General features: G+C 41.1%; 1 protein-coding gene across 1 annotated transcript in view; it reads left to right on the forward strand.

Annotated features, from left to right (window-relative positions):
• The window catches only part of BRF1 (BRF1 general transcription factor IIIB subunit), a 176,239-nt gene that overhangs the window by 134,262 nt on the left and 14,974 nt on the right, over positions 1-27,003 (forward strand). The window contains exon 15 of the mRNA XM_082485686.1: positions 424-680. Coding sequence (XP_082341812.1) covers positions 424-680 — 257 coding nt within the window. The remainder of the gene's footprint in view (positions 1-423; positions 681-27,003) is intronic.

The raw sequence follows: 27,003 nt of genomic DNA on the forward strand, positions 1-27,003 counted from the left end.
TTAGGGGAGTCGTGACCCAGCTTGACTCTGACTTTAAAGGCAATTTTAGCAGGGGAATGTCATTATTTCCATGCTGGGTGATACTATCAGGGTCCCTGTTCCTGTAACGGGAGTTCACTCCGTTTTTTTCATGCGTGAGAAATGGCCCACGTTTCTTCTCTGGCAGCATTACAGATACTAAGTAAAGAATTTGTGATAAACTGTGTGGGCATTTGGCAAAAAAGCAAACACTTATCTTTTGGAGAAAAGAGACCTCTCGGTGCCGTTGAGCGGCGGGAGAGGGAGCGCTGGCTTAGCCCGGCCGCATCGCCTGCGTCCCCGCATCAGCAGCACCTGAGCCAGGACTGCTGAGCTGCAGCTCACCCTTCTGCTTCACGGAAACTTTGTTTGTATCTACATCACTAATTTTATATTTTAATTAAGCCAAAGAAATCTGCAAAGAAGCGGGAGCCAATTCAAGCCAGCACAGCAGGAGAGGCAATTGAAAAGATGTTAGAACAGAAGAAAATCTCAAGTAAAATTAATTATAATGTGCTAAGGGACCTGAACAGCAAAGGAAGTAACACACCAAAGAAAGAGGATGACAGCACTGATGACAGCACCAACACCAAGAAGCTGTCAAGAAGAAAATCTATTGCCAGTAGGAATATAGCCAACCCTGTAAACAGTGTGGGAAAAAGGTACTGCAATTGTTCATTTATATCTGTCTGTGAGACTGTCTATGTATCTTTCTGAGCCAGACAATGTAGGGACTGAAACATTCGTTTGAGGCTAAAATAATGTTGGGGCTCTGTTTTTATTTATTTTGCCTGCAGTGTTGCGGCGGCACCTTATTTATAGTTCACATATCAGAGGTCTGCCTTGGTGCGAGTTAATCATCCTGAAGCCAAAAAAAAAAAAAAAAAAAATCAATGGAAATTCATAAAGGTGAATCTTTCAGCCAGGGACACCTTTTCTTCATATGCTCCTGACATTTGCTGTCCTTCCTTCCTAAGTTGTCTGTATCAGCTGACGTGACACTAAATGTTTGAAAGCTTTGGCTTTTTGCGTGATTTGAAAAATATAGTTCCCATCTGTTTTGACAGCTAGCTGTTTTGATTAGCTTTTATTTTAGTTTTATTCCAAACTTTTGTTCTTAATTGATGACACAAATATAAAGCTTTATAGTAAATATGCTTGTCGGTTTTCTGGTCTGCATTTGCAAATGTTTTATAGTGTGATGAAAGCTACTATTTTAATGAGTAAAATATTCGACTTGCAGGGCAGATTTGTAGTGTGCTGTAGAGTGTATAAGGAGATTGATGTGTCCTATCTGCAATATTCAGCTATTTTATTCATCTTCGGTTTATGAAATCATGTCTGATGATCATTTGAATCGTGTCTATGTATAGTGATTTCTTAGATGTTATATATTTATTTACTGCCTTAAATACATAGTTGTTTGCTTCCAGAAATATAAGCCCAATGCCACAAGGAAATTTAGTTATTTAATTCTGAAACATAAGATGGTGTCTTTGCTCCATAGTTCAGATTTAGGCATGTGTTGCAGCTGAGAGCAGGTAAAGGACCAGGGATGGTGGGAGGGCAGCAAAAAATCATCTATTCGTAGAAGAACGGGAGACGTAGGATACCTGAAAACATGAAGCTGGGAGTGTTAGTAAGTGCACTTTGCTCAGAAGCTAAGCAAAATAAGGATGACTAGTCCCAAACTCCTTATTTTGGCTTCATTTGACAGCGAGGCCAGCAACGTGGTCTTCCATTTTGGCTGAGGTTAGCCAAAGCTAACCGGGATACAGGTTTTTGCGATGTACCAAACATTTTTTCTTTCTTTGCTAGACCTTCTTTATTCTGTATTTTACTGAGATAGCTTCGTCCTCTTTCAACTTCTCACCCTTAATATCAACAGCTTTGCTTTCCAGTTCTTGGCTCACTGTGGATTTTAGTCTCCTGTGTAAGTTGCTACTTAAGGTGATGTCTAATGACCTGAGCATGTAAGTTTTCCACTAGTGAAGGAAAGTGAAGATGCATTGAGGATTAACTAACAGCATTTAGCCTATGCTTTATTTGGATTTAACAGGTTTTGATGAGTCGTATTTCTAGTATTTCTAGTAAAATATAGCTGATTCAGCTGTCTGCAATGAAATGCTGTGATGGGAAGTAGGGGCTGGTCGGGATCCTGGTTGCATTTCAGAGCTCAGCAGTAACATCCACGCTCGAGCTGCTTAGCCGAACCTTGTCACTTCTGAGGTTTGCAGAAATGTTGGGCGCTCAGGGCTCCTGTTGAAGCCAGCATGTTAAACTCTTAGCAGGTGTTAAACTCTTTGGAAAATCATGCCATAAATATTTAATTTGACAGTGGTGCAACTTGAAAAGGTTTCTAAATAAATACAAATCAGTATTTTCCAAAAGCAGCTAATAAAACATGTTTATTTTTCCTCTTGAGACCTTAAAGTGCGTCCTTAAGATGCATAACAGAGTTTCCTGATGATGATTAGCAGATCTCGGATACAATGAATTTTGCAGCAGAACGCTTCAGAGGAGGTTGGGGATATATGCAGATACGAGAGTTAAGGAGATTTTGCACTCCAGAAGCAGGCTGTGTTCTTGCTTAAATAATATCAAGGACTTGGCAAACCATTAGTTGGACTTTTTTTTTTTTACAATTAAAGATTTATGACATAATTTTGATTTTTTTTGCTAGTAGTCTAAATGCCATGCCTTTTAAATGGCGTGCATAAATTTCTGTGTTCTGCATTGTTCTTATATGCCATGCATTCATTGCCTTTGTTCAGCATTGTTCCTCTGAGAGGTGAATGGCTAAATACTTTCCCAGCGATACAAAAATCATGGTAATTTATATGCAATTAATAATAATAAAACCCTGAACATTGCTCATTAGAAAATGAATGAAGCGCATAATGTATCTTTATCCAGGAGGCATTTGCAGAGATCTTGCTAACCATTTTGCTTTGCAGCGATTTGCAGTCCTGCGTGCTTATTTTTATATGTCTTAAGTATTTAGTAAACTGCATTTGACTGCAGTAGCACCTTGCATAACCATGATTTGATCCCATCCTTTAAGTTCATCGGAATTATAGTCAGATTTTAAAGAGCTACTGATTTAGTGCTGATCTCAGTTAGAAGGTAGGGAAGTAACTTTTTTTATAAAGAAATAGCTTTATTGCTTGCCTTTTAAGCCAAGATTTTACATACCTCACCAGACTTGGACAGATGATGGAGCCAAGTTTGTGGTGTGTCTCAGTAATCATCTTCATATACTGTATGTAGCACCCCAGAAATGGGAAGTTGATCTTCATCTCCATCTTTCTCATTTTCCCTTGTTATAAAATCCTCTGTGCTGTTATGTCTGGATAGAGGACTTCAGATTATCTCCTGAAAAATGGTTACCCCAACGAGGCATGATGCAGTCTCTGGGTGGTTTTCCTTTTTTTTAATATGACATAAGCTAGCAGTTACAGTGTTAATCAGTTAAAATACTGGAAAGGCTTTTGTTTACTGATGTGATAATGATAAGCACATTTTACAGTCTTGTCAAAAGTTGTTGATTTGCAAGAAATTTATAAAAAGCCGGAATGCCAAGCATGGTGCCAGGAGCATGCTTAAACTGAGTATTCTTTCAGTTGGTGGTGCTTTTAATATCATAGAATCATAGATGGTTTAGTTTGGAAAGGACCTTGAAGATCATCGAGTTCCAACCCCCCTGCCATAGGCAGGGACACCTCTTACTAGACCAGGTTGCCCAAGGCCACGTCCAGCCTGGCCTTGAACACCTCCAGGGATGGGGCCTCAACAACCTCTCTGGGCAACCTGTGCCAGTGCCTCACCACCCTCAAAGGGAAAAACTTCTTCCTAATGTTCAATCTAAACCTGCTCTCTTCCAGTTTAAAGCCATTCCCCCTCGTCCTATCGCTACATGCCCGAGTAAAATGTCCTTCCCCAGCTCTCCTGTAGGCCCCCTTTAGGTACTGGCAGGCCGCAATAAGATCTCCCCGAAGCCTTCTCTTCTCCAGGCTGAACAGCCCCAACTCTTTCAGCCTCTCCTCATAGGAGAGGTGCTCCAGCCCTCGGATCATCCTCGTGGCTCTCCTCTGGACACGCTCCAGCAGGTCCATGTCCTTCTTATGTTGGGGACTCCAGAGCTGGATGCAGTACTCCAGGTGGGGTCTCACGAGAGTGGAGTAGAGGGGCAGAATCACCTCCTTTGACCTGCTGGCCACACTTCTTTTGATGCAGCTCAGGATACGGGGCTTTGTTTCTACTATAATATCTTAATGGTTACTTGGATTTCAAAGATAATATAGTTTATCTACATATTATTTCATAAAAAATCCTGATTTTGAAAATCTCAGAAATATTTGGTGTTTTCTGAAATTTTGTAAAGAAGGTGCTTTCAAAGAATTCTTCCAAAGATCATGCAGATTTCTCCTTTTTAAATGAGTAGACATTATATACATCAATGTTATCAGAAGCAAACTGCGTTTTTGAACAGGTTTCTTTGCCGTGAATGCTGTGCAACTTTTTTGAGTTTTAGAAAAAAGCATGCTTTTCTCAGACACATCTCCCAGAATCATACTGGGGTTTTACTTATTGTACTTGTCAAGATGGTAGAAGACTGGTAATAACAATGTAAGTAATTTTAGGAAACTTTATGTTGTGTAAATGTATTTCATTACATTTCTTAATGCAGTTTTGTTCCAGTGATTGGTGCTTCATACGCAAAAGCCGTTTCATTCTCTCTGTGTAAGAGATGTGGCACGGTGGATGTTACCATAATAGATGGTGCAACTTTAATTTCAATTACTGGTTGCACAGTTTATCTTCACTAATGTCTTCTGTGCATATGAAGCATAAGAATAATATGTTGAACTCCTAGAAAAGAACAATTGCCACTTTGAGCTACTTAAAACCTGAACTCCAATTAGAGATGTGCTGTGTGCTGGAGTTCTTCACGTCCAATGAAGAGGGGTTTTAGGTTTGGAAGCTTTCGGTTAGAAGCTTAATAATTTATTTTATATTTACTTAAGCTGGATCTTACAACATTACTTGCGGAGTGAAATGTGTTGTACCAAGAAAATGTGGGAACAAGAAAGCTTTCAAGTCACTACGTTTTAAAAATTTTAAGCCTATTTATTGCTATGTGCTTGAAATTGGTAATGATATCAGAAAAGACAGGATATATTATCAGGGGAATAAATGTGTCAGGTTAATCTCCTGAAGAATTTTCCTTGGAAGAAATGAAGCAGGACTGTGAAGCACAGCTGAACCCGCTGTAATGAAACAAGGTTGTTCTGAATGGAAGCATATGAATATATAATAAAAAACCAAATCATGCTTGCTACGAGTATGACAGAAGCCCTTGGTAGAGATCTCAGATTTGATTAGATTTGGAAATTCACCTCCAAATTCTCTCTGTGGTCTCAGTTGTATTTATTGATCAGCCCTTTTGCTCATACACGTTGGCACGTGGCTCCACCTGTGCTTCGGAGCCACAGGATCTGGATATTGGGAACCATGTGCTTGAAGGTCCAGGGACCTGTTCGGCTGCCCTAGGATGCACACTTTGAATTAGCATCTGCTCCAGCTGCATTTTTGTTGGCTTGTCAATGGGTGTCACAACCTCAGAAAAATCCCCTTTATTATTACGGAGAACATATGAAATACTTTTCTGCAGCCTAGCGTTCAGCATCTCCTTTAACCTGATAAATTACTTGGTACTTTCTTGGCTGTAGGTGGAATCACATTCCCCCGTTGGGGTAAAATACGGGCAGAAGCCTAGTTTAGGTGCTTTGGAGGAGCCTGATGATCCCACGCTGCAGAGGGAGCCCGGGGAAACAGTCGCTGCCGGCCGCCAGCCGGTGGGAGCGCTGCCCTGAGCTCCCCCAGCTCCAGCCCTCGTTCGTGGTGGGCCCTTTCTGGTGTCCGGGATGGGAATATTACTCCGTGAGGTAGAAGTTTATTTTGATCTCATTGACTTTCCCAGCTTATTTTTGGTAACGCTGTGGGAGGAAGAGGCCATGGGGTTCTATTTATCACACCCAGCCTGAAAACTTTCTCTTCAGTTGTTGATACTGCCCATGTCCAGCAGAACCTGTATTTCTTTCTGCTGGGGAATAAGGAGGGAGGAAGCCCCAAACCACCTGTTACCCTCACATCCAGGGTCACTGATAACGATGAGCCCTTTATCTGTAGTTTTATGGTTTAGGCAGGTGGAATTGTTGTGCTGAGTGCCGTGCTGTGTCCTGCCTGGGTGTCCCTAACTCAGCTGCAACTCTGAACGTCCTGAATGCTTATTCTACATTGGCCATGGCTTATAATTTATTTTTATAAACCCCAAGCAAATGGGTTTTTTAAGGTCCAATGTTTTTAGTTTATTTTACATTTTGAGACCGGTATTTGTGGAGGGGAGGAGCGTGAGCTCATTCCCAGATTACTTAGATCAGTCCAAACCAGCATGAAACAAAAGCTCAGCTTGAATAATCCAAGGAATTCCTGGATGTCTGAAAAACCTTTATATCAGTTAGACCCAGGTGATTATAAAGGTTAAGGCACTCTTAGAATCATAGAACGGTTTATGTTGGAAGGGACCTTGAAGATCATCTAGTGCCAACAATCCTCTTGATTCACTGTGTCAAGAAGAGAGTTGTTGTTTTACAACCTTTTTTATTAGGAAAAATGGCATTGCAGTAATGATTTAAAAATTTGGGAATGGGTATCTTAGACATTCATTGACTGCAGCTGATGCAGTGCGGTTTGGTGGGCTGCGGGGCATCTACAGTGAGCCCAGGTTAGCAATTAGCTAACGCCCAGGTTAGCAATTCGCGATGGAGCAGAGCTTCTGAAGAGGGACAAGTCCCTGTATTTGGCAGATACAAAGCTTTGGAGAGAGAGTCTTTTCCATGCTAACTCTGGTGGTATGCATTCTCTCAACAAATCGGCTCTTTGAGATGGGATCTTAAGAGTATTTTTATGTGCTTTAATTTTTACACCATATATTTTTATTTTTCAGAATTGCCTTCAGCTCTTTGTCTAATTTACCTTTGATATCCTGTTTTTCTCTCTCTGCTTTGAAGTCTGTTACATGGCTTGGAATTCATGTGTATTTACTCAAAGTGAGATATTAAATTTTATTTCTTGTCTTGTGCTGCTTCAGGCCTTCTTTTTATATGTGACTAACGCGTTAGCACCGATTTCCCACCTGGAATAAAATTCCTTACAGAAAATACTGCTAGTACTCGTTGAGATGGTAGTTAGGAGTTTCTTTTATAGCTTAATTATTATTTGGTTGATATTTTTGGTGTTTGCTCTGGAAGCAGTCTCATGATGGCTACAGGATTAACTAGACTGTGATTCCTGGGTATGAATGTACATGTGGGAGCTTTCCCGTTGAGCTTGTGGAGTCAGCTTTTGGTTTGAATATTGTGTACGTGGTAAATAAATTCTCTAACCACTTTGACATAACTGTTTTCTTATGTGATCTGCGCTTTCAGAATTTCTTTGGAGTGTAATTTTATGTATGTTTGTGCTTTGCTGTGGTATATAATCATTTAAATCAAAGGTTAATCAAAATGATTAGTCATTTTGAACAGGAAAACGGTGACATTTGATAAGTACCTCCACTTAAAATAAATCTTACCAGTATTTTCCAGTCTCATAACTTTTAGAGGGACAAGCTTATACAAATTATGTTTAGTATTTTATTTACAAAAAGCAAAGCCAAGAAAAAATGAATTCAAGACTTTCAAGGTTCTGCTTTTCATGTCACGCGTCTGCCTTATTAAAGTTAGTTGTACGGGGGAGAGCTTTACGAATGACCTTGAAAGGAGCTGACACATGCATTTACTTGTTCACAGTTGATTTGAGGAGTTGATCTAGTAAAGCCTGTAGTAATGTTGTAACCTGGCTAATGCTGCAGGTTACTGCTGTTCATATGAGCTAAGAAGCCTTTTGTATTAAGGAGATAAATCAGAGGCAAGAACTGGAAAGAAACGTATCTGACCCAACATGTTTTAAAATGAGCGTGTGTTCTCAACTTCTGAATGCTAAAATGTGATGACCAGCAGCCTTTCCCTCTTTATTAAGTGAGGACACAGGAGGAAGAATGCATTTCTTCTGCGTGCGGCCCCACACGCCTGAGCTGACACAGAGTTAAGCAAATGCCACCACCGAGAGACTGGGGAGGCAGGAACCAGCACACTGCCCGGGAACGGCGCGGAAGGTTAACCCTTTTACCCTCCAATTCATTTCTCTTGACACTGAGATAGGACGAAATAATGTGGAAAGATACCTTTTTTTTTTTTTTTTTTCTCCGAAGAAGGAATAAAAAGCCACACCCGGTTCCCCAAACCAGTCCTTCCAGAAGCTGGCAGGTGTTCGTCAGGATTTGCTGTTTATTTTGATTACTCAGGCTCGATTCCCAATGATACCAACGATAGCCTTTTTCTTTCACGTCTGATGGGCTTGATAGCCCTGAAAATCCAGCTGCATTAAACTCGGAAACAAGTATGGATAGGGTTTTGCATGGCTGTGCTTCACAACGTTGAGAAAGGAGCTCCTTCCCAGCCATCGCCCGGCACAGCTCGTGTCCCCCTGGGCCCCTGGGCGTATTTGGGCTGCTGCTGCAGGAGCTGCTTCTGCCGCTGACTCCCAAGGGATTGAAGCAGTTACTGCAGCAGCTCTGCACTTTCCTGTCGTGCAGCATCGGTTTGTTAGGGTAGAGTTACCAAAAAGTTCGGTCCTTCATCCTTCGTCCCTCAGTCCTTTCCGTCCTCCTGCAGGAGGTGAGTTACAGAATCGTTTCCCCCTTTCACGCCCGTTCTGCCAGTGAGTTAAGAGAACTGAAGTTAAAGGTTTTCTAGCTTGTTATGTTATTAAAATGGAGTATTTTTCCTAAGAATCCCAGTTTTGGAGTCATTAATTTTTGAGTATTGGAATAAAATGCCAAAATTTCAGTATGGCAACTAACCCACCTGTATTTTCACTCTGTAAAACATAATTGGAGAAAAATGCCCCTGGAATAGCTTAATGATAGGAGAAATAATGTAAAGAAGCCTTCTCGATGTGAAGTGTACCAATTTATGTGAGTTCAGTGATGCTGCAAATCATCTCTTGTTGTACATCATTCATTAAGAGCATTCAGATTTTATAGTACAGACATTTAATGTTGTTAAAATTTGGTTTAGTGTGAGAATAAGGGAACGTGGTCTGCTGGGACTGCAGAGGAGTGTTCCTGAGCTGTCATTTATTTGGACCTACGAGAACCTTTGAGAAATGTCTATAAATAAACCCTTCAAGATTGGGTGAGGACACATCTAGACTTGTGTGAGGGTTTCAGCAATAAAAAGCGTCTGCCAAATCCAGCGCTCGCTTTCATTTACCCAAAATGATTAGAATGCATTCAATTTAAAACTAAAAAGGCATTGATCTGGCTCGACCTCGTGGCCCAGACCCAGGTCAAGTATTCTTGTTTTTACAGCAGCTTTCTTGTTTGTTTAATATAAATTGGATATTGCTTTTCCACCTCCCACTCATGAAAATTGTCTCCTTGTTGGATTCCAGGGGAGGTCGGTTGAGCAGCGCAAAAATGCAGTGGGGATTTTTTGTGACTGTCTGAAATAATTTTGCCTTGCGTTTTAAGACCAAATAGGAGCAATTTTAGCCCAGAAGATAATTTTGTGTGGCAGTTGGATTGCGAGTGCCTTGTTTATCTATGTTCTCATTTTCAGGCTGGTTATAAGAAAATGCTCCGAGAGCTTTTTTTCTTCCAAATTACCCTCAGTGGATCTAATGGGAGACTTAATATACATATGTATGCGCAGTCTCTTGAACTTCAATAGCGTGTTAGCAAAAATAGATATATGTGATGTGGGAAGAAACAAAGAAATCCAAAGCGTTATGGCTCTTGTTATCAAATCTTAGAGGTGTGTGTCCTGCTGTCACGGCTGGCAGTGCTTCCGCGCTGTGAAATGCTCCTTCTCAGTCTGTAGATTTTTCCGATTTATTTCCTTGTGTTTTCACAGATGAAAAATGATTGGTTTCTGAATTGATTTTCCTTTGACCCTAGTCCAGCAGGGTCTGCTTGTTGATCTTTACAGTATATATCTGCTCATTTCTTTAGTATAAATCAGGGGAAGCGTGTGTCTGATGTGTGTTAGATTTGCAAATGAAGTTGAGTCTTCAGCAAATATTTGTTAACGTTGAAGGAAATGGAACAAAACAAGCAGAAAGATAATTTTTTCTCATTACAATATGGCATACATTATTTTACCAAGACTAATACCCAAACGAGGAGAGCAGTCACACGAAGCTTCTTGTTTCTTGATGTTCGCACGCATTGCCAGAGTGGGTAGCTGGCGATCGTTATGTGGTTGTGTCTGCAGTTCGTTCACCGCAGCAGGGTAAAGTATTGGAAAGTTATAGCAGTTTGTTGCAAAACTTGAAACTATGCAAAACTACGTTTGTTCGCATAATATTTAACAGCATCTACATAATTAGTTTACTGTAACTTAGTCATTTATGTAAGTGCTGTTCCATTACCCAGTGATGCTCCTGGCATGCTGACTGATTTCAGTTTTACCTTGCTGCAGTTGTTACTCAATATGGGATGAAACATGCTGAGATAACGTCTACATGTGGTCTTGGAAGATATATGCAGCAAATTTAACTTTTTCTGCTGTTGTTGAATTTCCAGTTTATTGCGAGTCAGAAATTTCTGCCCAGCATTTTCCCCTTCCTCCAGTGCAACACAAGGATAGACTGAGTAAACCCATTGCCATGTTTAGGATATGCAGGAACCAAAGTCACTTCCTCATCCGCTCTACGGCAGCTCATCTCCTTCTCTTCTGTCATACAGACTCCTTCTTTGTGACCCAGAAAGAAGTAAGGGAGGAAACCACCGGCTTTTACATGCATTTTCCTCTCCCCCCGTGTTTTACACTTGAAGAGAAACCTGTGCTGCTACAGAGGTTGGATGGGAAGGCACAAAGTGGAGTATAGTGTGTACAGACCTCAGGACCTGCAGTCCACCTCCCAAGGGCACGTACAAGTGGAGAACCTCTCACCCTAAGTGCCCTTTCAAGGCATCGCCTGGCTCAGCAGCTGTCAAAAAGCGTAGACGATTTGAAATCTTTCCCTCCAAGCAGGACTGCGATAGCTGGCAGGGAAAGGATACAGTGCGGCTATTACAGCCCGCAGCGTGACGTGGTGCGATAGATTTGAAATCTGTATTGATATTCAGAGTTGAGTGCGACCTTACTGAATTGGAGCACTGGAAGATGCTTGGACATGGAGAGCAGTCTCACGTCCCATACCGACTAGAAGTGTTGGGCCTGTATTTAATAGCCTGTTGTCTCTTTATTCAGAAACGGTTTTAGATGTGGTATTTATGTGAAAGAAATATATGCACCTTTACAGCATAGTGTTCTTTTAAGAAGTTATCAACATATTTAATCTGAGTGTTTTGAGATCTGAAGTATGAAGGACACGCATACAAATTTGGAAGCGGAATGAAGTGGCTGGCATATTTATTTTGTAAGGTTATCTTTGCCTGTCTAGAGTAGTGACATGGTAGTTTTAATAGAAAAATGGCTTTGTACACTTCTGAACGGATTTTATCATGCAGCAATAAAGAAACAAAATAATTTGGACTCCTACCTAAAACTATTGTTGCTGAAGTTAAGCGAGACAATCATCAGATTAAAGCTGTAGTTGAGTCAGTCAGTCATCTGATGAATTAATAACGGAGATTAAAGTCAACAGCGAATCAAATTATTAGATGAAGGGAAGCAAGACAGAAATCAGGGTGGGTTAAAACATGTGATGGTTTTTACAAGGCAGTAAGCCAGGATACCCGGCGAGCATCACCTGCTGCCTGGCTCCTGGTGGCAGAGATGGGCCCTTCCAGTTTGTGCTTTAGTAAGGCTCTTTACGGGTTAATTCTGCACCTAAATGCGTAATTTAGGCGCAGAATTGTGCTACCTAGATGAAGGTAGTTTAGACAATTGTTCTTTTTCCATTTCCTCCCAAATAAACTGTGTGAAAGCAATATTGGCTTAAAAAATTGATATGCAAATACAGCACTTCTTAAACATGTCTGTACTTTATTCGTACCTTTTGAAATATTACAGAAGAAAATTGATGGGAACGGAGTAGAAGAAGGTGAACTCCTTTGTGCAGGTTGTTTGTGGAACAAGATGGGTAGGAGAGCAGTTCGGGTTGCTCCTGTCGCTGATGGATGCCTCCTGAGAGCTTTCTCTGGGTATTCCTACATCAGGCTGTTCCTTCTGGAGTCTCTCCTCCTCCTTCTCCTCCTTCTCTTCCTCCTCTGGACAGTGTCCAGAAGATTAGGATCATTAATGCCTCTCGGTGATGCAGCAACGCAAAAAAACTACCTTTGGCTGATGTGTTCATTTGTGATGCCGCCTTTGCCACACCCCTTCAATCTTGTAAGCGCTTTGGTGAAATAAGAGCTTTCTTTGCCTACAGCCTGGTCCGATCCAAATGTGATTTTGACCTTTGGGCAATCTGCAATATAAAAAATTATTGGACCTTACTGTCAGATTTTATATAATTTATTTTTATTTTTAAAGTCAGAATATATATACTCCAGAAGTATGAGAGAAGCTTGCTAACAAAGCTTCAGTCTCATCATGGGAAAAGTTCAGAGTGCATATACCTTAAATTTCCTTAAATTCCTGTGGGAATAGAACTACTTTTTATCCATGCATCCATATTTTCATTTTCCTGTTATTTCTTAAAATATTCTTTTTCTTTTCCCCAGCAAAGCATTGTGGTAATGAAATAATTTGGTTTAACTGGATTACGTACATGGATCTTTTATGGCTCAGGTAGACTGTGTCATACGTTTAGTGAAAATAAACCTGAATGACTGATTCATCAACTCTAAAAGCATGAAATACTTAATTCTGTTCTATTAAAAAAAAAAACAACCTCAAACAAACAAACAGAGGGAGAGAAAGCATGAAGGGAAGAAAAGACAAAAGGACTAATTAAGGATTTAAAGCCACTGGGATTTGTTGTTTTTTTTTTTTTTCAACTAGTGAACTAAGTCCAGTGTGAAGTGCGGTATATGTAAGCCATAAAAAATCATGAATTTTGGATAATGCAAAGTAACTTACTAGCAAGTGGCTGACTAGCTAGAGAGGTCTTGGTTGGAAGGGAAAGGTTTCTGTAAAAATTAACCTCATCTCGCTGACCTTTGCTGACCCTGGCTGCTTCTCTCTTCATCTAACTCAAAGAGATTAGAAAACCCCTTAACATCAAAAGGAGCCGTAGACACCATTGTATCCCAGTGTCCCATTGTGTTCAGGAGTGATTTATGAGGAGGCAGCAGCCTGCCCGTTCCGGAGCCTTCACCCGCTGGCCCCAGCAGTGCAGCGGTGGATGGCCATCTCAAACCCTGCCTTGCAAAAACGGTGCGCAGCTCCCAGTGCGATGGATGGGAAACCCGATGCCGGGATTCATTTGCCCAAACTTGTTTGGAAGATTTGCTGGGTTTACTGAATCAATGTTTTTCAGGGGCTTCCTGTATTTTACCCGGGAGTGGATAAATAACTCCTATTTTGTTCAGCCACAGAAAACATGAATGTAATTAAATCACACCAAAGGTTTGCCTTTCAGCACACGGTAATCTTTAGGTTCTGAATTTATTTTATATATATCTGTGTGTGTATATATATATATGTATAAAACCACAAGTTTTACAGAAAAAGTTTTTTAAATAGCTGTTGGAGGAAAATACAGGTTTTATGCATTTGATTTCTATCTCATTGGGAAAATTGACAGAGAGCATTTCTAAGATCTAATGATTACTAGGCTGTAGTTTTCTATGGCTTTGGGTTGCAATTTAAAATTACTCCTTAAAACATAAGGAGGTCTTAAATTATGAAGCAGTAGGAAATCCTGAGATCCAAGCATTGAGTGGGCTTGCAGTATAGGATATATTCATTATTTTGTTGCTACTTCAGTAGCTTATGGGTGTTAAGTACAGTGTTATGTTAACTTTTTGGTGAAAACCAGACACTAGAAAACTCAAGTTTATGGGTCAGCATTTGCTGATAGGATTTGCAACTCAGGGAAGTCCAGATTTAAGATGATTTTTTCAGCGTGTTTGCGAGAGGCCAGCCGTAGTAACAGATGCATTTTTGTCTAAATTACTTTCCCTCTCTTTTCAATTTCAATATCTGCTGATTTCATTTTAAAACCCATTTTAAAGCAAATGAAATAGCTAAGACTTTTTCTATCACAGTAATCAAGACCTTTAATACCCTACCTCGCTACAGACCACACTTTTAAGGGCTGATGTTTGTGGTGCTGTTGCCTGTGCTGGGCGTACACTGTGGGAATCATAGTGGAGCTGAGGTTATCTACGTTAGGCTCCAGTTTCAAGTAATATTAAACGTTGATCAAGATTTTCAGGCTTTTATTAGAAGACTTCGGTTTTACTAAAGCGCTCTCAACAGCGGAGCTCCTTTCGCCTATGCACCGTGCTCCACATCGCAGCTCCGGGTATATCTGGGCAGCTTCCAGTTTAAATTACTTAATCGGGTCAATCTGAAATGATTTAAACACTCTCAGTTTACCACCATAACCAAAGGGTCAAAGCCAGGAGCTGTAGAAGCACTAATATCCGAGAGAGTTTTTAAAGAGGGATTGAAACGTAGGTCCTTTAAAAATGTCATTAAGATGAGGTAGGGAATGCTTTAGGTAAGTGATTTCAATCACCCAAGTCTTCTATTAATGGCTCACCTTAAGATTTTCTGTACTGTAACACCTTAAGATTTTCTGTACTGTAACATACCTAGGGCTGGATTTTGTCCCATTGACCTTGGTGGACTTTGGTTCACGCTGGCAAACAGTGGAGCAATGTGTAATATGGTATGTATGCGGGCACCGCAAAGGATTGCGGGACTCGGTCCCTAACGAGGCAGGCCATTTACTGAAGGGATGTTTTCAGGCTTTGTGCATGCTTTTGGAAGGAAATGGTAAAACAATCTACTTAAGAATATCTGAATTTTTGCCAATTTGTGCTACGGCTTTCCCTGAGAAGTTACTAAACATGCTGTCTATCGCTATTGCTGCGAATATTTTGCTTTCTTTTCTTTTGTGAGATATTTTTCAGGATGGGCATCACCCTTGTGTTAAATGATCTTGCTTTTCTTTAGCTCTTATCAAGTGTATTTCACTGTTATTTATTGTCTTTCTGTCTAGCAGGCTCTTATGAGCTGTTTTGACTGCAGTCTTTCTCAAAATCTAGAAAAAGAACCTTTCTTTTTGCATGAAAAGGAAAAAAAAGCTGTGTTTTTCATTTCCTTTGGACTTCAAAACCACAAAAAAAGATTAAAATAGGAAAATGGAGAAAATATAATTCAAAAACATAGAAATGTGCTCACTGATTAAACTGTAGGGAACATTCATGTATCTGCCATTTGGTCTCCTGAAGATCAATACTATGAGACTAATCTATGATGCCGCAGCAGTCCATAATAACTCTAACGTATTATCTTTCAGAGTATTATTACTGGAATAAAAATTGCTGGTTTTAAATTTTGAAGATATTGGGATACTCATCCCGGCATTCATTATTTCATAAGATGGATCAACGGTGTTCCCTGTGTGCACACACAGTTCAATATTCTTTCAAAATGATATTGAAGGGTGATCGTGCTGTTCCAGTGATCCTGTCCAGCACAGTTACACTTGGATGGGTGCCAAAAAAAACCCAACCAAGCGAAAAAAGAAGCCGAGAAAAATGTGACTGCTTCGTATCTGATGCTCGGGTGTTACAAAGGTGTCGTCTCGCGCAGTTGGGTGATGAAGGCAAAGGACTGTCCGCGTCAGCATGATTTTGCCCAGTGAGAGTCGCAAAACCAGCTTGAAAGGTTTTTTTTGCGGTGACTTCTGGTCTTTGTAATTTAGGTACTGGGAGTTTGTAATTTGGCGAAGAGGGAGAAGCATCTTTAGGCATGGACTTATTGCTGTACTGATAGACAAGTTATAAAGTTTGGGCTAATTATAATTTCCTGTGTCTCCATAAATGGATTTGAAATGACTCGTTTGCTCCTGTGCTGTAGTAACTTTTGTAATTTCTTTTTTTCTTTCAAGCAACTGAATGCCATGTTGCCTCTAAATTGGGAAAATATTAGATTTCCTTAGCCTGATCATAGAGTCTTGTTTTTGCAATAATATTTTGAAACACTGATGGACAATGGTCAGGGAAAGCAAAAAGGCACAATTCTTACCAAGGCCGGATTTGGAAGCTTCTGTGAAAAATACAGTTATAGAGCAACCTATGCCATGAGCAGTGGAACTAGCAAAGTCTAATTTTCTAGTGATTGCCATCTTCTTTCCCTCATTCCCTTCCTCTCCTGGAGCAAAACCCCCAGCTCTCCCTGTGAGCCCTTCCTGCAAGCAGAGATAGGTTTCTGGTGCGAGACACATAGCGGTTGGCCAGCTGATACCTGCGTGGGACATGGTCAACTCCTTCCCCTTCAGTGGTGGAACTCTTTTGGGTCTTTTCTTCCTACTTCTGATTTTCACAAAGAATTTTCACAAGGAACTTGGTTATTTTTGTGACTTCTACCTCTGTTGGATTTTGTGGTCCCTGGGCGTTTGGAGGGGCTGGAGTGGAGTGAAAGGAAAGATGGACGGACTGTCAGTCATCCTGTCGCATAGTTATGCTTTTATAATTATCTTTTCCCTACAGTGGAGAGCGCACACTGTGTGTGTAGGCAAAGACTTGAAAATAAGGAGTGAATTTCTATTATGCAGTAGCTGATTTAAGAGGAGTTTGGGGGTGGTGGGGGTGGCTTTTTTTTTTTCCCCCAACTAAGCTACTATCTAAATAGCTTCTACAATTTAGAAAATGTTGTTCTTTTGAGCATTTTTTCAGACTGAATCCAAAATAACAGCATTGCTAGGGAAAGAGTAATATTAGCCCTCAAAAATGCCTATGTTAAAGGCACCCAGTACCGGTAATGAATACGTAGGTGTGATGCGTTTTACCAACTTTGCTTGTAGCGAACTAAAGGGAGTTTGTCATAACATGAGTTGCGTATTGATGACACAGTTGTCTGTGATTGATTAAAAGTGGCAGATTTATTTCAGCTTCAACTCTTTCCATTAGCATTCCTATCGACCATCTGGCTGTGGAAAACCTCACTTGTGAGATAGACTGGGATCTTGTTAAAAAAAATTACAAGATTTCTTGGGGCCTTTTTTTTGCCAGTGTCCTGATGAGCCAGAAAGTTGTCACTTTTAGTAACAGTTCTTGTTGCCTGAAAGGGTTGAGACTGATGCTGGGTCAGCCTGTGACTTGTTTTTAACGGGTTTTAATTATTGCCTTGATCACAGCAAACATTTAGTTAATGGTTATGCAAGTATCATTTTGTGGGCTTTGTAGCTCTTCTGTAACAAGCAGTTTTTGGTTAGAATGAGAAGGAACGTGTTGCTGTTTAAGTGGGAGGAGCAGAGCAAACAACTTTTTTCAAAATGGTAGAAAATGAGAACTTTCCCTGAATTACTCAAATATGAAAATGTCATATTGTAATCAAAATCATTTGACCACGCTTAAGAGACCCTAATCAAAATCATTTAAAGATCATGTACCAAGGAGGGATGCTTAAGGGGCAAAAAATGAATTCTAAATTAATCGTGACGTTCCAAAATGTGGAGTTGCCTATATGTCCGTTAAATGGTAGATATATGCCCTGATATGAGAGAAATATGTAGCTGGCGTAGAATGGGTGATGAAACTCAGGACATTAGTGGAGCTTCTGCAACAGGACTATGAATTACATCACGATCTGAAGTGCAGCAGCTGCTCTGGCCCTACCGTCCCCTGATGAGTAATAGTGTATCAGGGCTATCTTTGGTAAACAGCTTTTATGGGGCTTTTCTGCTGCAGTGTTTGGCACTTGGAATTGTAATGCTGTCTCTGGCTTCCCACCTGCAGCATCCTCTACTCCCCACAAATACAGTAATTCAAAATAAAGGCATGAAATCTTGTGGTTAGGACCCCTTACCTTTAGATTTTATAGGGGCCATTGTAAAGATTAATGTTATCTGCATGTTGCAGAGAGGTGAGTTATGGGCAGAGAAAATATGTTCTATATGAGTTTCCCTGTATCTGCAGGGTTTGCTTAAAACAATGCTTTTAAGTCTTTGTTAAACCTACTTTTTTGCAGGCGGGGGGGGCGGATATTTGAAAGAAATATTTCCATTTCTCAGAGCATGATAGATTTCTGTCCAGGATCTCCAGGGCTTGACCTTGGTGGCCGTAAATATTTTAAATGGTTCCGTGGATATTTCAAGCTTGTGGCTTGTTGAGGCGTAATGCACAAGGGACTTCTTCCTAAATGGGCTCCTCATTGCACTTAGGCTCACACAAACACTGCAGCAAGTGAAGGTGTTAAAAAATATGCATGAAGGTCAAAGCGACAGGTCTTATTAGGAAATGACTAGCAATGGTTCTCTTGAAGAGTAATCTCCTAACAATTTATTCTCAATTTTGTATTCGATTTTGGAAATTGTGTTGAGGCAGTGTTAAGATTACATAGATGGTGCTTGCTTGTGCAATATTTAGCATTAGAAAGGAGATGAATCCCTTCTGGTTTTATTTTTCACATTAGTAATGTTTATGCTGGAGGAGTATGCAATTTCTGAAAATGAAATGTTTTTGGACAGTTAGCAGGGATTATCTGAAACATACATAATGTATAGTGTAACTCATTTGAAGGTCTCCTATGTTATCCTTTCTTTGGTCTTAAGTAGGATAATATGGGAGTAAAAATTTGGAAGAAATTTATTCAGCCACTTGAAGGCATTTTGTTTGTTTTCAAGTGTTTCTCAAAAAGTGCTTCTCTTGTCCACTGTTTTAATTATGCCATCACATCTGTGAAAGATCATTATCATATTCTCTTACACAGGCACGTGGCAAAGCGTTACGCACTTCCAACCACCCTTAGACTATTTAATACAAACGCTTCAAAAATGGAGCTGCTAATAGACAAGGCGCCATCTGAAAGTTTCTTAAATTTCCTCACCTACAGGTTTATTTGTCCTACTTACTATGTTTTCTTACAGAAACAATGCCTTTTGGCAGCTCCTGTTGTATTCATACCGTTTTTTGGGTAACTGGCCAGACTTACACACAACACCATCTCAGTGCACTCTTCTAGATCCCTTGCCAGTTGTCTGCTTGAACGCCATCTGTTCCTGGCTGGAGCTACCTTCAAATACCTAACAAAGCAGGTCATGGGAAAAACCAAAATCTTCCAGGAGCTAATGGTGTTAACATACCCTGCTTCTCCATACGCCATTAGCATTTTCCTCGTAGCACTTCAGGAAACTTGGACCTCGAGATCTTTCCTTTTCAGGAGTACCATGTCTGCCCAAGCAAACAGTGAGGACAGTGCTAACTTGCAAGAAATTATTTTGTGGAAAGCTCGAACAATGTGTGAAATCCAGTCCTACTTCATAACGAGATGGAGAACTGTGCTAATGACATCTGCAGGAGACAATAAAATGAGTCATACAGCAAAGACGACTGAAAACGGCCGTGCAAAGCAGTGCCACTAAGAAAAAAAAATATAACTGAGAGCAGGAAATAAAAAAGAGCATCTTGGAAAAAATCCAGGCTAATGCATCCAAAGAAATATAATCTGAAATGCAGACATACACGGGAGCAGAAGCTGTAAAAGCCAGAAGGCTGAAAGAGATAGAGAGATAGTGGACTGCAAATTAGATATGAGGCTCTACAAAAGGACCTATTTGGGCCACGCGTTGGAGAAGCAGCACGTGACAGATTAGGGAGGCATTAGGTCTGTCTTGGAGAACCATTCCCTTCTGCGGGTGAGAGAATTGGAGTCATCAGGGTGATTCCAGCAAGAAACAAAATGGTGATGATCTGGAGGAAATGCTGGAACGCTTTCCGTGGTGTGATGATGGGAGCCTACGCATACGTGAGCCTGCGAGCGTTTAGAGCGTAGATGGGGGAAACAGCAGCATATGGCATGGCAGAACTAGACTGCAACCGAGGAAAAGGCTAATTTCAGTGGGACGGCAGAAGGAAAGTCTCGGTGGCAGTAAGGTTCAGTGCCATGTTTGAAGACAGCACAGTCAAAATACAGGTTGAAGGCCAAATACTGAAGTGGCATAAAAAGATCCTTGTCTCTTTTTTTTTTTGCGTATCTGGTTAGATTAAGTCTGAATTTGTGTCTTAAGGCACTCATAGACTTGAAGAGAGAGGTAAGTGGTGATGGTGAAGCATTCATGCACTCCTGTGGGTCCTGTGAAGCTGGAGGTGAACTTAAACCATGTCAAACCAGAGGGTGCTGCACATCCCAGTCAGTAATGGGTAGGAGAGGAGGATGCTGGGCTGGCCCACTGTCATCTCCTTGTGTGGGGGTCAGCACCCACAGACTTTTTTTCAACTAATACCACAAGTAGAAGTGCGGTAGGGTTTGAAAACATCTTAAAAGAAGTTAGTAAATCACCGGGGCTTGTTTGTTTCTCTGGCAGGAGTTTCGCTGTGGCAGGCTCCTTGGGGTGGGGGGCAGCCCAGAGCTCCTGCCCGTGATGGCGGGGAAATGCCTGTGAACTGCAGCAGCCGCCCCGGTGCGAAGGAGAGCTGTCTTCACCTCTCTCCACCGTTGCTTCTGTTAACCCCGTTAAAGTGGGTTTAGTCTTAAAGAAACAAATCTTCAGCAAGTTATTTCCCCACTCCAGTTGCCCTTCTCATAGACGTTTTACCATTTTAAGTAGGAACGGTTACTTTGCCCTTTTTTTTTTTTAGTACAGCAAGTAGGAAGGGAAACTAAAATCTGATTTACTGTGATCCCGGATGCAAGGCAGTTGTTCGTGTCGAAAAGGTTATATGAAAACAGGTTACTTGGTAATTTTGAAAGTGGTCCAACTCCAGCTTGCTGCTTAGTGGGACTGCATTTTGCAGAGCTTGATTATTCAAACTCCTTTTCCTAATATTAGCATTAATTCCCTTATAGCAGTATTATAAAGTTGTTTATTTCTCAGTCCGTTTAAATGTGGGAGCCTGTCTGTAAGCACAGCAGACAGCTTATCAGCTCAGCAGCCACCGCTGCTTGCCAGTATCGTATGTTTGGTAAATGCTTGCAGTCAACCTTGAGATTTTAGGGACGTTGGCTTGCGTTTCTCTCTCTCTGTATTTCACTGCACTGTTCAAATCAGGAGTATTAAAAATCCTGCTAAATTTAAAGAGAAGAGGGAATCTGCGAATACACCAGCCCTGCCTCAAAATGCATATACATAATATAAAAAATGCATATACATAAAAAAAATGCATATACATAATACAAAAAATGCATCTCCGCATCTCTTGGCCAGCGAGAGCTGGAGCCAGCCGAGGTGCGAGGGGGGCTGGGGATTTTGGGGGGCTCTGTCCCCTAACAGTGGTTCTGTGGGTGTGAAGTGAGCCCAAAGGTAATTGATGACTTTGTCAGAGAAATGGAGAGGGAGTAAAAGAGCCTCCAAAACAGCATTTTTGCTGTTTTGCAGCTCAGGATGGTTTGTTTTTTTTTTCTCCTTTCAAATGTTTTTGTTTTATTGTGTCTGACACCAGTCAAGGAGAGAGAAAGTTCTTTAACCTTAGTGCAAATAAAACAGTAGTGCTTTAGAAAAAAAAATGTGTTCACTTTATACATCTAGACCGATGGTTCTGACAACCAGAGAATTTAAAAATAAAGTTACGCAATAGTTGGGGTTTTTTCTTAATCTGTTTAGCTGTATCAATCCATTTGAAGCCTGATTTTTGCTTAGGAGGACTAAAAAATTACCTACAGAAATAAGTCTATCTGTCTGTCACACTGTTTATCTGTCTATCTATCTATATATACCCTAAAGACTTTAAAATGTTGGGTTTTATTTCTATACTGTTGCTGGAAATCAATTGTGACATTTTCTGTTTAGGCTGCTAAAGGTTTTGGCAGATAGAACACGGATTTTGTCTTTTGATGGTGAATTGAATTCAGCATTTATTGCAAAGTCCTCAAGTGTTTAAACGTGTGGTGATAGACAACTAAAACTCCCGCTGTGCTAAACTCCACCAGGTCTCTTCAGTAGTTCTGCTATTCAAAAAGAATCGGGACTTGTTTCATCTGTTTTTAATAAATGTGAGGCTTGCACGCTATTTGTGTCAGAACTGAACTTTGTGTTGCAGTTTGACATGTAGAAGTCTAACTTTTTAGCTCGTGCTCCTAAAGACACCTACTCAACTTAGGATTTTGTTATCCTCTGAAAAACGTGAGAGGCTTGCGCATCATCTTATCTAAACCGTGTTGTCAAAGGGTGTGCAGGAAAGGAAAAGCAAAAGTTGGTCTGCAAAAATGCTGGTTGTGCGAGAGAGTACACACCTGGACTTGCTTAGTGGCCGAGGTGAGTATCAGTGTTTGGGAGCAATCGGCTTTGGTTGGGTCCGTCACGCTGGTGCTAAAGCTGGGGGAGCCATGTTCGGTGGGTCAGCATCAGCCTGGCATCTCCTGCATCATTCTGGACAAATTGTTTAGGTGATGCCTACAGGAGAGTGTTTAGTGGCACCAACCTCCCGGGCTTCCTGGGACCTGTAACACTCCGTAGGCGTAATTTTGTGTCTGAGCTAATGTCCGTTAAATAGTGTCAGCTGTTAATGGGAGCCATGGAGGTATGGCAGGGATCGGTGTATGGCAGCTGAGGGAGGGCTGTTCCAATGTGGTTTTGCCAAACACGCTTGTTGTGCCGCCAGGAGCCCAGGGTGCGACTGCTGGGACAACGCTCGCTCGGTGACTTCTCCGTATTTCTTCTGTCGAGAGATGAGAGAAATCTGTTCCAGGGCTCTCTGCGTGATGCTGCCATTTGGTAAAAATACCGCATCACACGTATGCCGTTTCTGAAGTGTATTTTTTCCCTTTTCTCCTGTGAGATGGATGGGGAATTTTAATGTTCGGACTACTGGCAGGGACATCATAATTCAGTGGGAAGATGCAGAGGCAATAAATAAGTTCAATATTGGATGGATCAACTTTTGCCATTATCAATAATTGGTTTTAGCACCTTTGTGTAAAGTGGGTTCATGGTAGAAGCACGTATTTTGTTTATGAAGAAATCAGAGGTTTGTGCTGCTTTCTTGTTCATCTTTTAAGATTTTCACATAAGATACTGATACTCAGAAGCCTTGAGGTAACAAGAACCTTAGAGAGCTTCAGCCGTAATTTCCCCATTGAGGCCAGGCAAAGCATTACACTTCTGTACTAATACATTCTTGCTCTAAGAATAACTATGAAAGTTCGTGTCAAAGGGTCATAAATTGCTACCAAACTAATTTCCAAATGTGAGTCTATCACACATGTGTTTAAATTTGATTCAGTTCCTTTAAAACAGTTTACTCTGAAAAGCTTTTTCCTTAAAAATATCACAGCGAAAAGTGTTTACATTGCAATATGGTACTTACATTGCACGTAAAAAAAATACTTTATGCATCTATTTATTTGCTGTAATGTTTTGCTAACCAGCTGAGCAAAGTCACATGGAGATCTGTGGTGTCATGCTAAAACCCCAAGTGTTAGGTTGCCAAGTATTGATGTTCCCACGATACTTTGTAGACACAAAAAACCTATGGCAAACTGGAATGATGCTCTAGTGCTGATAAAGGAAATACAGCGTATGGAGATTAAACAGCTGAAAGGCAGACGTGTATTACAAGTGAGTCTGTGCAGACTGTTGTCTCACTGGGGCCAAGCTCTTCTTAGGCATTTGCTGCATATTTTGACCAAGTACAGAATGTAGGAATCTAAACTTAATGCATTCAAGACTAATGTTTCTTAAAAAGGGGGGGGGGGGAGGGTGTCGCTGGTTTTCTAATTTAGAGTGTTTTTTTTAACTGATGCTCCAGAAATGCCTTTTCGAAGTTAGAGAGCAGAAATGAGCGTGGTGATGAAAGAGAGCAAAAGCAAAGTTGCTCATAAGACTTAGTTAAAACTAAGTTGATCATCGATACAAATTTGCATTATTTTCCCAGCCAGGCATTCGGTAACGACTTTCCGCGGTGTGCTTTTGTTTCGGTTGACGTTGGCTTGAATGGCCAAGTGAGTTGGCAAATTTTGTGCTGCTGGTCTTTGAAGTTGTGACTTCAGGCCAAACAGCCTTCTCTTTGTGTACGGCGGGGAGCCCCTTCGCTTTGGTGCCGCACAAAAGCCTAGAAAAGGGTCGGTACATACCAAGTCTCACAATACTTCTTAGCACTTAACTTTAAGTAGCTCAGGTCTTGGAGGAATATTGGTTAACTTTCTGTGAATTTTTAATGCCCGGAGTTAAAGTTCAAAATTAATTAAAAAAGCAGAAGATTAACCCGAATGTACATGTTTTATTGATCTTCAAACACAGGTTAGTATTTAGAAGGATTTAAACTACAGTGGGAATTTACTGATTCTCTTCAATACGATTGTTATTTCATGACAGGGTTCGAGTGCAAGCTGTCCTGGGTACAAAGAAAGAAGTAGGGATTTACTTGAGATGGATAGTGTTTGTTTCATGTTTTACGTATTCTCGCTAGAGTTATACTGAAATCTGTTATATGTCAAAAATTGTCTGAAAAACTTGACAGAGTACGGTGACAAAAGATGAACGATAGGATGGGAAGGAGGAATTTTATATAAATAAGACAGGGTATAAGTATCTATTGTAGTATTTGCACATTTCGCGGTCAGTTGAAACTCCTTTAACTGTTCACAGTCCATATCTTAATAATTGTCATAGGAATGTAGCTTGCACAGCGTCTATGTGACTCCTTCTCAGATGGCCTGATTTCATCCCTATCTGTGCGTGCCCAAGGGAGCAGCACAGCGCTGAAAGGCAACCGCCACTGTTAGAGCTTTTCGATCTTTCCCTGTATACAAAGTTGAGGATGTGCATGAGCAATTTTGGGATGGAGCCTTATAGCTGCAGTAATTTTCTTTTTAATGCATCTTCTGTAGCAACAGTGAAGTGGAGGAAAGGACGTTGTTCAGCAATAGGAATCGCTTGCCTGGCTTTTACCCTGACCTTTCTCAGAAGCTGGATTTTTGATGGCCGAAGAACTAAGGACGGGGGCCACAATTTCTTGGAAGGGATGGGTAAAAAAAATAAGGTGGAGTAAGGATTTTTAAACAGATCTTGTCATGTGGCTTTTGGTGTGTTTTGCTTTGACGAGGAGTGACTAATTCCCAGTTACAGGTGTTTTGGACATCTGAATGTTTAAGATTGGGGTCAGCCTTCCACCCATCCAGGCTTGGTGGGGAGGAGGTGTCGGGAGCCATCTGGGTGGGCTGTAAGCCAAGGTCAGGGAAACGTCTTCCTAGCTAAACTCAGCCGCTTCCCACCGTCCCTCAGATCTGCCGGCTGACCTGCTTTTGCTAGTGCCTTTTAACCGATTTCGAAAACTCCAGCAATTTCAAAGGGTAATAGTTAGCAAAGGTCTCCTTAGGCTGACCTGGCTTGTTTTGACTGAGCCGAATTAGGGACTGGTGGCCCAAGCAGAACTGCCCCACTCACCAGCCCCATGTGGCCGGGTGTGGACAACACGGCTTCACTTGGAGAGGTTTTCCAATCGATCCAGTTAAACCAGCACGAGAGGCTGCGATGGGCATCTCCCCTGCCGTTTAAATGAGGTTTCTATTGGTTAATTGGTGTCTGTTAAAACTAGTATTAAGCTGTGTTAAAGCAAACCACTATTAAATAAGTCTGCTTTACGTGTAGGATCCTCTGCAACAGCTAACCTAATTTAATTACAGATGTGCAATGTGGAGCTTACACAAGACATGAGAGAAGATGGTGCTGTCTGCTCATCAGAAGTAGTGTCCTCCTTTCTTGAAAGGAGTTACACATATTGTGCACAGATTTTGAAACAGCAATTAATTTTGTTTTCCTTCCTAATACTTCCATTTGGAATTTTCTTTCCATAAGAAAATGTGGCTGCATTTTTACACTCATTTATCCGTACCAAATGCATTGCGAAGGAGATAGGCGTTTTATAACACGAAGGGCTTCTGTGACCTGGTTCAGTGATTCGTTGGTACATAACCGTATATGTGAGCAAGTGCCCATAGTGTGTAGCAATGCACCTTTAAACTTGTGTCGTATTTGACAGTTAAATGGCTGTTTTCCCAGTGATTTGTACCATTTTTTGCACTTCATTAACCATGCACGCGTATACCCAAGTAGAGATTGCCATGCAAACAGCTTCCAAGGTTGGAGCAAAAGGGTACAGTTTACTTTCTGGACTTGTCTGGTGTCAGAAGAGGTTGGATCCAAAGTTGTGAGAGACCTGTGTGAACTTGCAGATTTACAGGAACTTTGACTTGGAGCGATATTCTTCTAGCAGAGCATCCTGTTGGCTCCTTGTGATGGGATATGGGATCAACTTTATTTTAACTTTGAAAAAGGCTCTACAGATTAATGTATACGTGTTCACAGTGGATGCTGACATCTGACCGACTCACGCACTGAATGCAGTCTGATCTGGCCTGTTGCTGAAATGGTGCAATTTCGGCGCTCTCCGTCAGGTTCCCTAGTCACTTTGGTGTCAGCACCTCCTGATGAGGTGAGAACAGATACCCCACAGTGTACTTGTAAGGAGCAGGGAAGCCAGATGCAGGCACGCAGGGCACCACAGCGTAAGTGGCAGGGAAGCCTGTCCTACCCTGTATGGCCAGAGCTGGGAGGAAGACCTCACGGACTGGTCCTACAGGCTTCATTAGGGAGTCCAGTTTACACAAGACAGAAGGCACTCCGGTGGTTACACAGCAATCACATGCCAGCCTGACTTCAGCCATCAACACAGCATTGCTATGGTTATTAGCTAAGTATTTCCATAATGTGTGTCTCTACAAGTTATAATTAGAGCCAAGCCTGCCCCTAGCTAATTACAAGCTTGCTTAGAAGTGTAGTTTATATAAAGCTTTTAAAACTTTATATGGGGAAGAT

Source organism: Vanellus vanellus (assembly GCF_965231255.1).
Source record: "Vanellus vanellus genome assembly, chromosome: 6".
Classification (NCBI taxonomy): Eukaryota; Metazoa; Chordata; class Aves; order Charadriiformes; family Charadriidae; genus Vanellus; species Vanellus vanellus.